Raw genomic sequence first — 14954 nt, forward strand, 5'->3', positions numbered from 1 at the left:
CTGGTTTCATTCAGTTCAGGGGAGAAGAGGGTTGTTTGTCATGTTAATATTGAAATGATCGGAATTTTGCCAATTAAAAAAGAAAGAAAATATCAGTTGCGACTTTCAATCATTGTTTTTACTAGATAGCAAACTCTTCCACAGAAGGCATTCCCAACAAATGATCTGGTCTTTTGCAGATGTAATCAGTTAATTGCAGTCTGGTGCTGCTTGTTTTAGCAGATGCCTCATTGGTTAAACCAGGGGTGTCAGACTCGGGTTGGTTCACGGGCCGCGTTAACGTCAACTTGATTTCATGTGGGCCGGACCATTTTAGATATAATATTTAGATTTGTTTTAATAAATTGATTAAAAGAACTAGATTAAAAGCCCTGAATATTCAGTTTTTTATAGATCTAAAACAATGTTTATTTTAGCTTTTTTAAATATATTTTTTGCTTTTACAAAACACAGAAAAAAATGATTAAAAAATTACAATTATTGATTTAAAAGGGGGAAAATCAGGAAATTTAATATACATCTATACTCTTCAATTTAATTTGATCCAAAAACAGAAAGTCTGCACTCATGATTTACTTTCCCGGGCCACACAAAATGATGCGGCGGGCCAGATTTGGCCCCCGGGCCGCCACTTTGACAAATGTGAGTTAAACTATCTGTGGTGGATCATTTGGAACAAAAACCATGACCCACAGCGACACTTAAGGACTGGTGTTCTGCCAAATTGCCCTATTCTTGTAATAGGTCCTAATGGCTAAAAATGCTTCAGAGAATATATGTAGTACTAATATCAAACGATTGTGGTATAAATACATCGCTTATGTGACTCGTGGTCAACAGATCAAGACTACTTTAAAGTTACTGCAAGAAAGTGTACAATGATCATGACGGGAAAACAAATGGCTAAAGTTTTGAAAAGGTAAAATAAGACTTAATAAAAAAAATAGTACTTGTTGGCATTGATAGCACAACAAAGCTACAGTTTTGATTTATATTCTCAAGTTGCCCAATTGCTTGCTAGCTGTTAGTTTCGCCTTTAGCCAAAATCACGAGTGAGGTCACAGATTGGATGGGGATTGGTGTCACCCCATCAACAGTTCAAAGGAATCGTATTGTCACCCTGTGTGACACCGTGAAATTGTGTTCCAACAGCTCTCGGTTGTGTACGTCGTAGAATAGGAAGAAAAAAACTAGAAATTTCAACTTATTTAAAGCAGTAAAACATAGCACAGCCACTCTACATGAAGATCCCAGATTCTGTCTGTCATTCAGACTCAATCGCTATCGAACAAGATGTTGACGTCCAATTTAATTTTGTGTTCTTGAGTGCAATCAGCATACCTGTCAACCTCTGCCGATAACTGCCCTTATAAATGATTATGATTCCCCTTACAAACCCCCAAAAAACCTTACAAACACCGTACGAGTCGTACGGTGTTTGTAAGGTTTTTTGGGGGTTTGTAAGGGGAATCATAATCATTTATAAGGGCAGTTATCGGCAGAGGTTGACAGGTATGAATCAGTTCTTGTTTTTCCACAAAAGTGTTTCTGTCCAACGGGCGTTTATAATATCACTCCTTTTAATAACTACCGCAACACATACTTTTAATGTATTCTTGTTCATTTCCCGCATTTATTAAGAACATTTTGAAAAGGTGTATAACTTATATTAAGAAGATTCTCAGCAATTTTAATAGAAAAGCCTTTTTAATAAGCCACCAATGACCCAGCGGGGGGGATCGTTATCACAAAGCGTCGGGATTGCATGCATTTAAAATAAATTCCCGTGAAAGATTAGTTCAAAAGTGAAGGGACGTCAAATGGAACCCTTGATATTAAGTTTCCTGTATTAAACAAATGACTTTTCAAAGTTGTGTTGATGAGAAGATATTCCTGAAACAGTACAACATTACAACAACCAACCCCGTTCTCCCCAAAGTATTGTAATAACAGTCCTGTGTGCATTTTGTAACAATGCCCTCTGGGCCCACTGGCCTTTGCAACACGGTACCTAAATTAATGTCAATTAGGAGAAGAGACATGCTTCTCTCTCTCTCCCGCGAGACTTATCTCACCGGCTAGCTTCCTGTTTCGGGCACGTGATGGACATTTTTCTTGCTTTTCCTTCTCCAGGGAGTTCATTTCCAATCTGAGGGAATTCAGCTCGTTCTACGGCGGTCTCGGGGAGTCTCTGTGCAACCGAGAGCCTGCTCCAGCGAACCACTCTCTCTGCTGGAATGGCCAAGAAATGACAGACAGGTAACTTGGCAACATATCATCTTGAATGAAAATATGCTCAAAAACAAAAAGGGTCATTGGAACCACGGTGAAAAGATTCTATACATTTCTTCGTCATTAAAGTTGCGGGTATCGCGGCTTACTTTGGGTGGGAGATATGGTACACTCACTATAGGGCGAAAAATTACATTTTTACTGCTCTTGTAAAAAAAAGTGTCTATCACTTCTCGGTGTTACAATCTTCGAAGGCGGATCTAAATTTGAACCTGAAAGCAGACAACTCAAGCCAAGTAGGAGTGTTACAATAGTAATGAACCCAAAAAACACACGCAAACACGAAAAGGAAGTAACAAAAAGATCTAAAATAAACCCCCAAGTGCAACCAAGGCTATGGACAGATTCCCATAAGATTAAAAACAAATACCTCCACAAAGCAGAGGATCAAAACTGAGACAGCAACAAGCAAAAAAAAAAATAAAGGACGCTCACCCGCGTCTAAATTTACCCGCAGGAGACTCTGACCACCGCCATCCCAACCTGGGCTCTGCACTACAGTAAAAACAAACCAGTTAGGACATGACATCTAGATCTTCTGACACATTTTTAAAAGTATATTTATTGGTATATAAGTCGCACCTGAACATAGGTCACAGCGCCAAGAAAACCATAAAACAGTGTGCGATTTATAGTCCAAAATGGCCAAGAGAAATTTGTTTTCTTGTATTTAAATAGATTAAAAGCATAGCACCCACTTCATGTAAATGACTAAAATCTCTGCACAGCACCTGACAAATGTAGTGATAAATATGTTTCCACGATGTAGTTTTCTTCAAAGTTATCCTTCATTTCAGGCCCGCAATGTATGATCTCAATAACCATACGTCAAATTGATCAAAGAATTTAAACGATTAGAAATGCAGACAGACTTCCATGATATTTTTTAATTTGCGCCACTCGCCCACTCTGCGCGTCATTGAGGTTATCTCAAGGTTATGTTTGCTCTGAAATGATGTTCGCCACATGAACCCAAAACCTTTCTCTCACTGATTGAGAGTAAATTTTCATTTTGGCTCAACAGGCATCCTTTCACCTTGTTGTCGGTCACTTAATTAACATTTCCATCATCCTAATTTGGTCTCCACAATATTCAACTTCATTAAATGCTTCCTGCTGTCTACCCATCTTTTGATATCATTCTTGTCAATGTAGCTGTGATTCATATATAAACACCTTCCCTTCTCTTATTAGTGGAATTTAATCTTTGCGCTGGCACATTTTTCGAGGAAACATGCTCTAGGTGGATGTTTGACCTCTTGATCACGAGGGCAGCTCCTGTGAGAACGTCTGCTGCAAAGATAGAGAATTTGAGGAGAAGACACTGCTGGTGAGGGGCGCGGTTATCCCGAGGGGACGATTACAAGCCGGACCAAACGATAGGAATGTGTATGGAGGCAGCAGAATGATGGAGTGATTACAATACCTTCCGGCCAGCAATTCTCAGTGTCACCTCGAAAGGCATGTGTCTGCAAAAACAGAAAACTACCTTTTCACCCCATGAGATAATACCGATCCAGATATCATCTTATTCTGTAAATTGTCTCGCATTGTTCATTAGGAGAAAAAAAACAAAACAAGTATCGCGCCGTGGGAGGATAAAGTGCACAAAGTGTGCAATACTTGAGTGATCTTAAAGCTAAATATAGTAGTTTTTCCGTCAACCGTGTTTACCTTACCTCCTGGGCTGAGATCACAGGAGCTGCTTTTTTTCAGCACATCAAACAGCGTCATGCTGATAACTGATAGTTATGGCGATGTCTGATCTACAAACACTACATATTCGACTCTGCATACATGTGAAGAGGTAAATGATGAAAGACAAAATGCTTTGTCGAGTCGAAACATTCAATACCTGTAGTGAAGTACAAGTTGGCCCGAGAGAGCTAAATATGACAAAAATCACAATTTTGAATTAGGACGGCATTTAATAATGCAGGGCAACCTAATAATTTGGTTCCTGAGTGTGTATCTAGATGGACATTAATTCAGTACCTGTCTTCCTCATCTGGATAAATGGAAAAATGAATCCTGCAACAGGAGTGACTTTCATAATTTGGTATGTGAGCTCCCTCTGGTGATTGGTGAAAGAATAACTCCTTCTTGAGCCCAAGTCAGTTGTTTTTAACTTTGCAGTTTAGTACATTCAGCCATTCATTCATTCATTCAATTTCGGAACCGCTGGAGCCTATCCCAGCTGACTTCGGGTCAGAGGTAGGGCACACCCTGAATCGGTGGCCAGCCAATCGCAGGCCATGAGGAGACGGACAACCATTCACATTCACACTCATACCTAGGGGCAATTTAGAGCGTAGTCTACCATGCATGTTTTTGGAACGTGGGAGGGAACCAGAGTACCGAAATAATATATTCATCCATTCATCTTGCATACCACGCATCCTCAAAAGGGTTGCAGGGGTTGCTCTAACCCAGCTGACTTTGGGCGAAAGGCAGACTGCACCCAAGACTGGTCGCCAGTCCTCCGTAGGGCGAACAGAGAGACAAACAACCATTCTCACTCACAGTCATACTGCCACCAGCGGGAATTGAGCCCACACCTGCCCGCACCGACGTCAGGCCACAATGCGGCTCATAATCAATACATATACTATTTAGGAATTTATAACGCTCGTTCTTTGATAATGACTACACCACTCTATTTTATTTGAATAGGTGGTCATATAATAAAAATACTTTTTGGAGGCGATTTTTCAGCTTTCAGTGGCTAAAGGTTGAGAATCACTGAATTGTAGTGTTGCCATGGCAGCAGAACAGGAGTTCTAATCACATTACTGTCCAAATGAGCCAATTTACTTTACTTGTTCCATCCATTTTACATTGACCCATGAACAAGACAACCAGCCAGCATTGGCAGACACAATAAAAAAAAACACTATTATATGTATTGTGGAAAATATGAACCAGTTCATTCAACTTTGCATACAATATAAAATTTTATGTCCATCCATGTTAATGGGAAAAGGCAACATATTCGTTATTAAACACAGCCTTATCAAGCGCAATTACAACATCAAATTAAATAAATGCAATATTTCAGTTTTGGTACCCTTACAGGCGCATATGACAAAAGAAAGGCGTGATGCTCGTTAAGCCCCCATCTGTCTTTCGAAGCACATCCCTTTCTATTATTAATTTGATCATTAGGAGCTAAAAGGGTGGAGATTGTGCTTAATATGAAGATTAAATAATCGGGAAAAAGTCATAGGAATTTAATGAAACTTTGGAATGAGCGCAGGTAAAGTTTTGAATGATGAAGTTGGAAGAGGAAATTGAAATTTGCATGTATAAATCTTGCAGCTCACTTGAGCAAGTTTAGAAGGATGATCTCATAACTCTTTTGCCATTTTTTTTAGCTTTTGTGTGGCCTATTCAAGGCATAAATGGAAGATCATGAGAAATTGTGATTGTAAAAGTTGAATTGAAGAAAATGGATTAGAACTGGTGTAGGCTCCTCTGTACAGGGAACCACTAAAACGATTTAAAATAACATTATTGTGTAATTACAAATGTAGGAAGAGCCCCCTTACTTCAAGTTGATTTGTACATTTACATGACTTCTTCCCTCTATATATAATAATAAAAAAAATAAAGACACTGTCATTTACACCATTACCACGAGGTGGCAATAAATTCCTAGATTTCCTCTTTTCACCTCATTCATAGAACAAAAATAGTTTTGTGACTGGATAGCTAATTATACAATATTTGCTGATAGGATTTCATTTCCAATGGAGGCCTCACATGCGTCTATTCATTTGACTTAAGAACATTTGAAGGCCTTTTATTGGGAGCACCTCTTAAAAAAAATGCCATTTCAGTTCAATACATTGTCAATACATTTTTTAAAACATATCTTGCTGCTTGTAATGCATTGCTTTTGCTGCCCTGGTCAGGTTTGTAGGGCCTACGCTGAAGCGGTCTCATTCAGGATCTGAATCCAGAAGCAGCAAGCCTCTTGAACCTGTCATCAGTCAGATGATAGACAAACTCAAGCATATTAACCAGGTGAGCACAAGCACACACAAAAATGTTGCTGTGGGAATTTCAGAATGCTGTGAGCCAAGGTCCACACACACACACATACACAGGTGTTGTGGGAGTCAGCAGAGGACAAGGGAACATTTGTCAATTGTATTAGTGGCAAGAACCTGCGAAAAACATTTGCGTCCTATCTGAGACACACATTTGCGTCAGTGGAGAGAACGCTCGCAAGGGCGAGGGAGATTGTTTTGAAGTTCACAAATTATTTGCAACATCCACTGGAAGATCCAGCTGTTTTCTAGTCCGGAGACCTATTTTTCATTCTGTCATCACCATAGAAACCACCTTTTGGAGTGTGGCTGGCCGGCCGGCCGGCAGGAACCAGAAATGCTCGCACATAGGCTCAAAGTTAGTGGGCAGATGTATCACGCAAAGGCCCAGGCCAAATTTCTTGCTTCCTGGTGGTCGAAATTGTAGCTGTCAACATGCTGAATCGCCACAGCCGCCAAACATAGGGACATTTGCTTAAAATGCCCGAGAGCCCGTCGTGTGTGCCACAGGCCTGTCTTGGCGGATTACAATGCTTGCCTCGGCTTTAAACAAACCTGAAAGATCCAAAGAGCAGCTGCCGAACCTCTCGGCTTTTTCTACGTTCTGAAAAAATACAGAGGCTTGTGGTTTCTGGCTGTAATTTTCTCTTTCACCATTACCTCATAGTTTGTCCTGCTCGTGCGTCAAGCTATAACATAATATTATAGTTGGAAGTTTTTTTCCTATCCTTTTTTGTGATTTTATTTTTAAAATCCCACTCTTGTGACTCAATGTTATTCAGAACCCTCCCCATTCATGGTTTGGAAATGGTGAATTCACCCTAAAGGGAGAGACACCGCTTTTAGCATGTACATGAGAGTGGAAAGAATCTTGTTTAATAGTTTGAGGAAATAGAATTAAATTTTTAGAAATAGTGGAGATTAAATGGAAATAAACGCCATTATTTCCAGAAAGTGTCCATTTTAACTGGCGGCGGCCATTTGATCAATGCCTTTTAGCCAATCAAATGCAAGTATATCTCGTTATGTTGATTATACTCATGATCACATATACTCAAGTGTATCGTGTATAACGGTTCTCGGACGTTTGGTCGCCCGGACGTTTGGTCGCCCGGACGTTTGGTCGCCCGGACGTTTGACAACATGACAGAGAGTTTACTGATGAAACCAGCTCTCAAAATTATATTCATGAGAGAGAGATTAATATCTAAATATCTACTGTTGAAACCAGCTCTCAAAATTATATTCACCCGGGCGACCAAACGTCCGGCGACCAAACTTCCGGGCGACCAAACGTCCGGCGACCAAACGTCCGGTCACGGTGTATAACTCATGCCACAAAATAGCTGGGCTTTGTTATCATTTTTTTGGGATTAAACTCTATTACACCTGGGATAAAAGTAGTGAGACTTTACTAAATCTGGGTCACTTCAAAAGAAAAATGTGATGAAAAGTAGTGATCGACCGAAAATCGTTTGGGCCGATTATCAGGGCTGATATTTGGACAGTTGGCGTATATCGGTATTTTTTTAATCCGACAAATGCAAATGTTTAGCACATAAAGGTCATCTATAGTACAGGGTGTTGTCTGTGTATAATGATTGTTTGTCATTGGAAAAAAAAGTGCATATCAGTAATCATGCTAAGTTCGCAATAACAAAACGGTCCGTTGAAAATATGGCTGTTTTTTTCTCTTTTTTTTGGAATGTATTCCTTGTTTATTGTGATTTATGACCTTAGAAATTGGATACCGACCACTCACAGTTCAAAAATTCCTCTTTGCCAATCATTCAGTAATCACTGTACTGTATGTCCAATTCATGATGTACACAGCCATTGGCCCAAAATCGGTTGGGATGGCCTCCAGTGAAATAATGAGGACAAGCACTGTAGAAAATGGAAGGATAGAAATATTAGAATAGAATGTTGATCATAAAAATATCTTCTGGGAGTTTGAAACAGTAGAAGCCGTTTTTTTGTTTGCCCAAATATTTAGAATCTTGATGAAGGCATCATGTTATTATCTTTTAAAGTTTTTTACAACAAAACTTCTCACGGATTCATATGCCATGGCTTGCCAGAAACAAATATTTTTAACAAAATGATAAAAAGCAGAGCCACAGCAGTCTGCGTCAAGCACCGTTGAGATCATATTTTTGATTGATGGCATTTGGCTTTTGCTAAAATGACAAAAAAGTGATGTTGTAGATATTGTGTGTGTGTGTGTGCACGTATACACACAAAGAACATTATTTGATTAGGTTTAAATAGATTGCTGATATCATTGTTCCCCTTTAACTCTGATATCTGCATGAAGTTACTTTGGGTTTAAAATGCTGGGAAAAACATCTGATAAAAGACTGATTACCGATTTAATGTAAAGTCAAACAATTTACGACTCAGCTGTCAAGACAAATATTTGGGTAACTATTGATTAGTCTAATAGAGTGCCAACAGAAACGCCCCGCAAAAGACAGTAACGCAATCCAATTTAACAGTTTTGGGGTAAACAGGGCAATTTATCACATCGAAACCACTGTTTTGCTCGCACAGCCTCTCAGTGTAGCCTGGAGCAATACAGTATGCTACTTTCCTTATGTTTTTTCACTCTCTTTATTCCTGCCCTGTTAAACTGGGTGTCCTGTCTTATGCTCTTTAATCACTGCCCTTTCAAACCCACTATACTGCAGGGTACTTCCTTTGTATTACCAAGACAAACGAGGAAAAGCTAAGGTCCCCATTTCAAGTGTAATCAAGCCAACATAAAGCCAGTTAATGCATCGGTTGTATTTTAGCTCATGAAGGCAGTACACTTGGCGCCAAGATGCTGAATTCACATTGTCAATTAGGCTATTAATCTCTTCATGTGACACTTTCAGGGGACACAATGACCCCCCCAAATATACCCTTGTAGAAAAACATATAGTTTGCTACATAACTTCACAGTTGATGATTTTCCAGACGCGCTAGAAATTGTCCTTTGTGTCCAAGCAATTACATAATTAATTTTTCCACAATATCAGCCGTGTGTCAGATGTACTTAATGGAATAATTACATTTTGGGATTCTGCAACGGGGACAATTTACCACCCCTGTGAGTGAATAATTTGAATTATTATGATTAGAAAACCTAGCCATCTTGCCAATAGCTCAGTACAACTATTTTATTTTTAAAGAATGTAAAAATTAGGCATCCGAGTGGTTTGTGTGTCACCCTCAAAGTTCTGGGGTCAAGGATTCGATCCCAGGTACCGTATTTTCACGACTATAAGGCGCACCGCATTATAAGGCGCACCCTCAATTTTTTTTCCATATATAAAGCACACTGGATTATAAGGCGCCCTGTCTATTTTGGAGAAAATTTAAGACTTTTAAGTGCGCCTTATAGTCGTGAAAATACGGTAGGTCCTCACTGCGCAGAGTTTGCATGTTATCCCCGGGCTTGCGTGGGTTTTCTCCAGGTACTCTGGTTTCCTCCTTCATTAAAAAAACATGCAGGGTAGGCAGGTTGAACATTCTAAATTGAGTGTGAGCGTGAATGGTTGTCTGTCTTGTGCCCTGCGATTGGCTGGCAGTAGTTAGCTGGGATAGGCTCCAGCACCCCTCACGACCCTTGTAAGCGGTTCAGAAGATGAATAAATGTAAAAATCCTGGGAAATATTTATGTACTCTACAAAGTATTTGTTAAACCACACTGATCACAGCCAGTGTCTTGTAAACATCCTCTTGAGGAACTGGCAAATGTGTCCTTGTTTAGTTAAAAGCAGTTTTACAAGGTCACCGCCTCCCAACATTTGGCTGTGTGTGGCGCGACGCGAAGCGCAAATGGACTAAATAAGCATCTGATAGGAGAAGAACAAAGTAACTCACATATTATTACTTTCATCTGCCCCCGTATTGTTCACTATGCATGAGGAGCTGCCAACAACACAGATAGCATGTGTAAACCTCCCTGGAAGTGGACCAGAGGAGTGCCATGTTGAGTCCACATGGCACTGCTTCAGTCACACGATGCGCCGTGTGAATGTTTTTAACATTCCTCACACGGATAGTACTTATTAGTCTTGTTTACTTGTAATTGAATTGGTGAAAATGGGAAAGTCAATCGTTAGACTGCATTCCAGGGAAATTGGAGCATCATGGTGCATACCTGTCAACCTCTGCCGATAACTGCCCTTATAAATGATTATGATTCCCCTTACAACCCCCCCAAAAAACCTTACAAACACCGTACGAGTCGTACGGTGTTTGTAAGGTTTTTACACACTTAGCTGGAGAAGTCATATGATACCAAACAATGCATATAAATGTTTTAATTTAAAACATCCATCCTTCCTTCCAATTTTCTCCCTCTTATCTGAAGTTGCATAGCAAGAATAGCACCTTCATCCAACTCTTCTGGGAGGATCCCAAGGCGTTCCTGCGCCAGTTGGGATTTGAAAAAAAATGTTGTTCTCAAAAACTTCCACTAAGAAGCCCGTAAATAACCATCCATCTAGCCTGTTTTCCAATTTCACACTACTTGGTATGTGAATCTTTCCTTTTCTCTTCCTTCATCTCCAACTGCCCTGTGACGAAACCCGTGAGAAATGCGGCTATGTGCCGGAAATGTGTCATTTCTCACAATGACAGTCCCTGAGTATCTACAAAGGCTATCTGAAAGAAAACATTGAGCTAAAAAATAATAATATATTCACATTCTCACGCTTTAGCACTTCTGAGCTGCATTTTTTTTACACAATCTGGTATCAATAAATGGGTACAGAAAAATTACTCATCAATTTTCCTCTCACAAATAATCAGTGCAAGACTTAGAGGAACCGCGACGCATTTTTGTCACTTTGTGAGGTCTTGTTTACGCGGTTTGCAGCATGCCACAGCTGATACAGTCGAGTGTACACGGACGTAACACATCTCCTCTGCCACCATGACATTGCATCATCCACGCCGCTTGTGATATGTCTATTGTGAAAAGTGGCCCCGGACAGCTCCCGCGTGGAAACGAGGGCCCTCAAGTGAGAACATATTATTTTGATGATGTGTTTCTTGTTCGGCAGAGATGAGCTTGTTTTGCTCCACATCTGTTAAACTTCCCAGCATATCAAGTTTCTACTCCGAACAACTAATCTCACAGGAGATGGTTGAGCTAGTGGCAAAATAGAGCAATTATGTGATTGGTCTTTGATTACAGAGCGTTTCCCACTCATTTGTCGGATGAATTTGCAATTTAGAGGGTCAGACCTCCTGGGACTTATTCTGACAAGCTCCACTTGGCAATGTGACACTCTTTAGAGAGATACACTCACAGCACAATGGGTATGAAAGAAGTCTTTGTACGGATGCTGTTTTGGCAACATTAAATTAATTCATCGCAAACTGTTCAAATTGCTCTCTCATTAGCAGGTTAACCCATCTTTGAATGCCGCGTTAAAGTTTTACACGTTGGAGCGTTCTTTATCTCCGTCCGCTCATTGGCCCTCTTTCCGACACTCCAGCTGTGCTGACTTGTGTGTGACAGAGTCCAGCTCTGTCGCCCTTTTTCTCCCTCCTCCGACCCCGCCGCCGCCGCCGCCGCCGCCGCCGTGTCCTTCCCTCTAAAGCTCTAGATCCCCTCCTCTCCTCCCGGCTTCCCAGGCTAATTGAAGCCAGAACCTGGGAAAATCCTGCAGGTAGGACAGGAATCCAGGGTGGAAAATAAACCAGATCCCGAGTGCCAAAAATTCCATCGCACAATCTCACTTCCTTAGAGGCACCCGAGCCTGGCCAGTGTGTATGTGACACCTTATGCAAAGTCATGAAGAAAACAAACACATACAGAACAAGGACACTGTATGTTAGGGGTGTGGCAATTTATTGATATAATCGATGTATTTGGTTAAGGACAATCAAATCTAAATTGATCTACATCACATGTGTCAAAGTGGCGGCCCCGGGGCCAAATCTGGCCCGCAAAATCATTTTGTGTGGCCCGGGAAACTAAATCATGAGTGCCGACTTTCTGTTTTAGGATCAAATTAAAATGAAGAGTATAGATTTATATTCAATTTCCTGATTTCCCCCTTTTAAATCAATAATTGTAATTTTTTAATCAATTTTTTTCCTGTGTTTTTAGTTCAAAAATCATTTTGTAAAATCAAAAAATATAAATAAAAAAAGCTAAAATAAACATTGTATTAGATCTATAAAAAAACTGAATATTCAGGGCTTTTAATCCAGTTCTTTTAATCCATTTATAAAAAAAATCTAAATATTATATCTAAAATGGTCCGGCCCACATGAAATCGAGTTGACGTTAACGCGGCCTGCGATTTTTTTCTAAACAATGTTTTTAATTAGAATGTTCAAACTGTTTCAGTCCAAAATGCCAAAATTGCACTGTATTTTTCATTGCTTTTGATGAAATGGAACTAATATGAAATGAAAACAACTCACAATATCGGCGATTTGATTTAGGATAACGATATCTAACATTTTAGTATATTTTCATTTGATTAAAAAAAAGCAAATTTTTCAATCATTACAATTTGTCATGTTAGTTTTCAATGGACAGAAACCCTTGCGATGACAAGCGGTATGAAAATGAATGAATATGATCAAATTTGTCAAGTAAAATATTTTAGCAACTCGTGCATGAATCCTTCCATAGTATAAAACCTACTGCTTTTGGCATACTGTGACACTTGTGTGCACTTCAAATATTTCTTTTATCATATGACCTAAACATTGCATGTTATGATTCCAGAAGAAAACTAAAAGGGAAAGAATTTCATCACATCATTGGCTCTCTCCTTTTCAGTCTAAAAGACATCATGAGTGTCAGACGGAGCCTGCTGTTTTGTAAACGTACACTTGCTCACCTGGCCAATATGCTTCCTCAAGTCAAAGCGGCAGATTGTGTTTGAAGTTATTTACCAAGCGTTATTTAACATACCCCCTCGGGGCTTTCGTCCTCTTGCCCTCCCAGGTTTTATGTGGGTGAGGTACGACTGCTCTTTAAAGCAGAGGAGGAAGGAGCGCTTGTTATTCAGCTATATTTATAAGCGGGTGATAAGCCATAAGGGTTTTTTTTAAATGAAGTGTGACACCTGGTGTAAACCTCTGAGGAGCCGGGGTGGGGGCACTTATGCAGGCGCAGTCATTTCCCGCGTTAAAGCGCCACACGCACATATCCTTTCAGGTGGCTTATGGCTTCATGCTAGTTTTAGGATTGGAGGCGTGATGTGGAGTTATGGTTCTTTAACTTTGGGAATCTAACGAGCAGATAACCCCCCGCCGCCCCTCAGCCGTCCCCACGTCCACATCCATCCGCAGCAGCCCTCTCCCCTGCTGGCTGGAAGGTCAGACAGAGCATGTGAGGGCCCTTTTCCTCCCAATTAGTCTGCCAGCTAATGAGGCCCAACCATCCCTTCTTCCACTGCCACCCATTCCTCCGTCTACTTCTATAATTCCACAGACTTGCCTCCTTCCACTTCAAGCCTTGAGGCTCAAATCAGCGTCACCTCTATGTACGCCTCCCGCATGATGGCCACCCCAATGCACTGTGTCTAATTATGACAAGGCAGGCTTAAAAGAAATTCTTCTTGCATTAAAGATAAATGCATAAATAATTTATCTTTATATATATATATATATATATATATATATATATACATATATATATATATATATATATATATATATATATATATATATATATATAGTCAAAGCCTTTGAATTTTTAAGTTTTGATGGAAAACTGAAAGTTAATGTCTTAAACAAGGGTGTCAAACTCGGGTTGGTTCGCGGGTCACATTAACATCAACTTGATTTCATGCGGGCCGGACCATTTTAGATATAATATTTAGATATTTTTTTATAAATGGATTAAAAGAACCGTATTAAAAGCCCTGAAGATTCAGTTTTTTTAATAGATCTAAAACGATGTTTATTTTAGCGTTTTTTATATATTTTTAGATTTTACAAAATGATTTCTGAACTAAAAACACAGAAAAAAATGATGAAAAAAATTACAATTATTGATTTAAAAGGGGGAAAATCAGGAAATTTAATATACATCTATACTCTTCATTTTAACTTTCCTGGGCCACACAAAATGATGCGGCGGGCCAGATTTGGGCCCCGGGCCGCCACTTTGACACATGTGCCTTAAACTCTACATTTTGTGTCAACTGGAATTCTGTAAAGTTGTTTGAACTCAGCATTTTAAGAAGTAAACTGCAATTCTGTTAAGTAGAATTTAAGATTTGAAGTAAAATAGACTTAAGTTTAAGTATTTCAATAATACATTATCTCAGAAAACAGATCAATAATGGTTTATTCAACTCGTTTTATTAAGATAACTGTATTAATTTGATAAAATAAGTAACAGTCTAACAAGTATGTAAGTTGTCTACTTAAAATTGCCCATTATTATGAATAATAGAATTGTTTTTATTTTTTTTACAGCGTAATTTCCTTTTTCAATCTGGACCCACCTCATTTGTTCTCCTTCCACTTTTTGTTATTTCCAGAAAGTAGTTGCCCTAATGATGAATTAACAAAACAATTCTGATTTAGGTTGTGAAATCAATTATTATTATACTATTATGTGACATTAAAAGCCTTTTTTTT

The 14954-nt window shown here is 39.4% G+C and overlaps 1 protein-coding gene across 1 annotated transcript in view; it reads left to right on the forward strand.

The window, feature by feature from the left end:
• The window catches only part of LOC144082433 (glypican-3-like), a 92022-nt gene that overhangs the window by 51729 nt on the left and 25339 nt on the right, over positions 1-14954 (forward strand). Inside the window, exons 5-6 of the mRNA XM_077609599.1 lie at positions 2134-2259; positions 6207-6318. Coding sequence (XP_077465725.1) covers positions 2134-2259; positions 6207-6318 — 238 coding nt within the window. The remainder of the gene's footprint in view (positions 1-2133; positions 2260-6206; positions 6319-14954) is intronic.

Source organism: Stigmatopora argus, chromosome 9, assembly GCF_051989625.1.
Source record: "Stigmatopora argus isolate UIUO_Sarg chromosome 9, RoL_Sarg_1.0, whole genome shotgun sequence".
In the NCBI taxonomy this organism is placed as follows: Eukaryota; Metazoa; Chordata; class Actinopteri; order Syngnathiformes; family Syngnathidae; genus Stigmatopora; species Stigmatopora argus.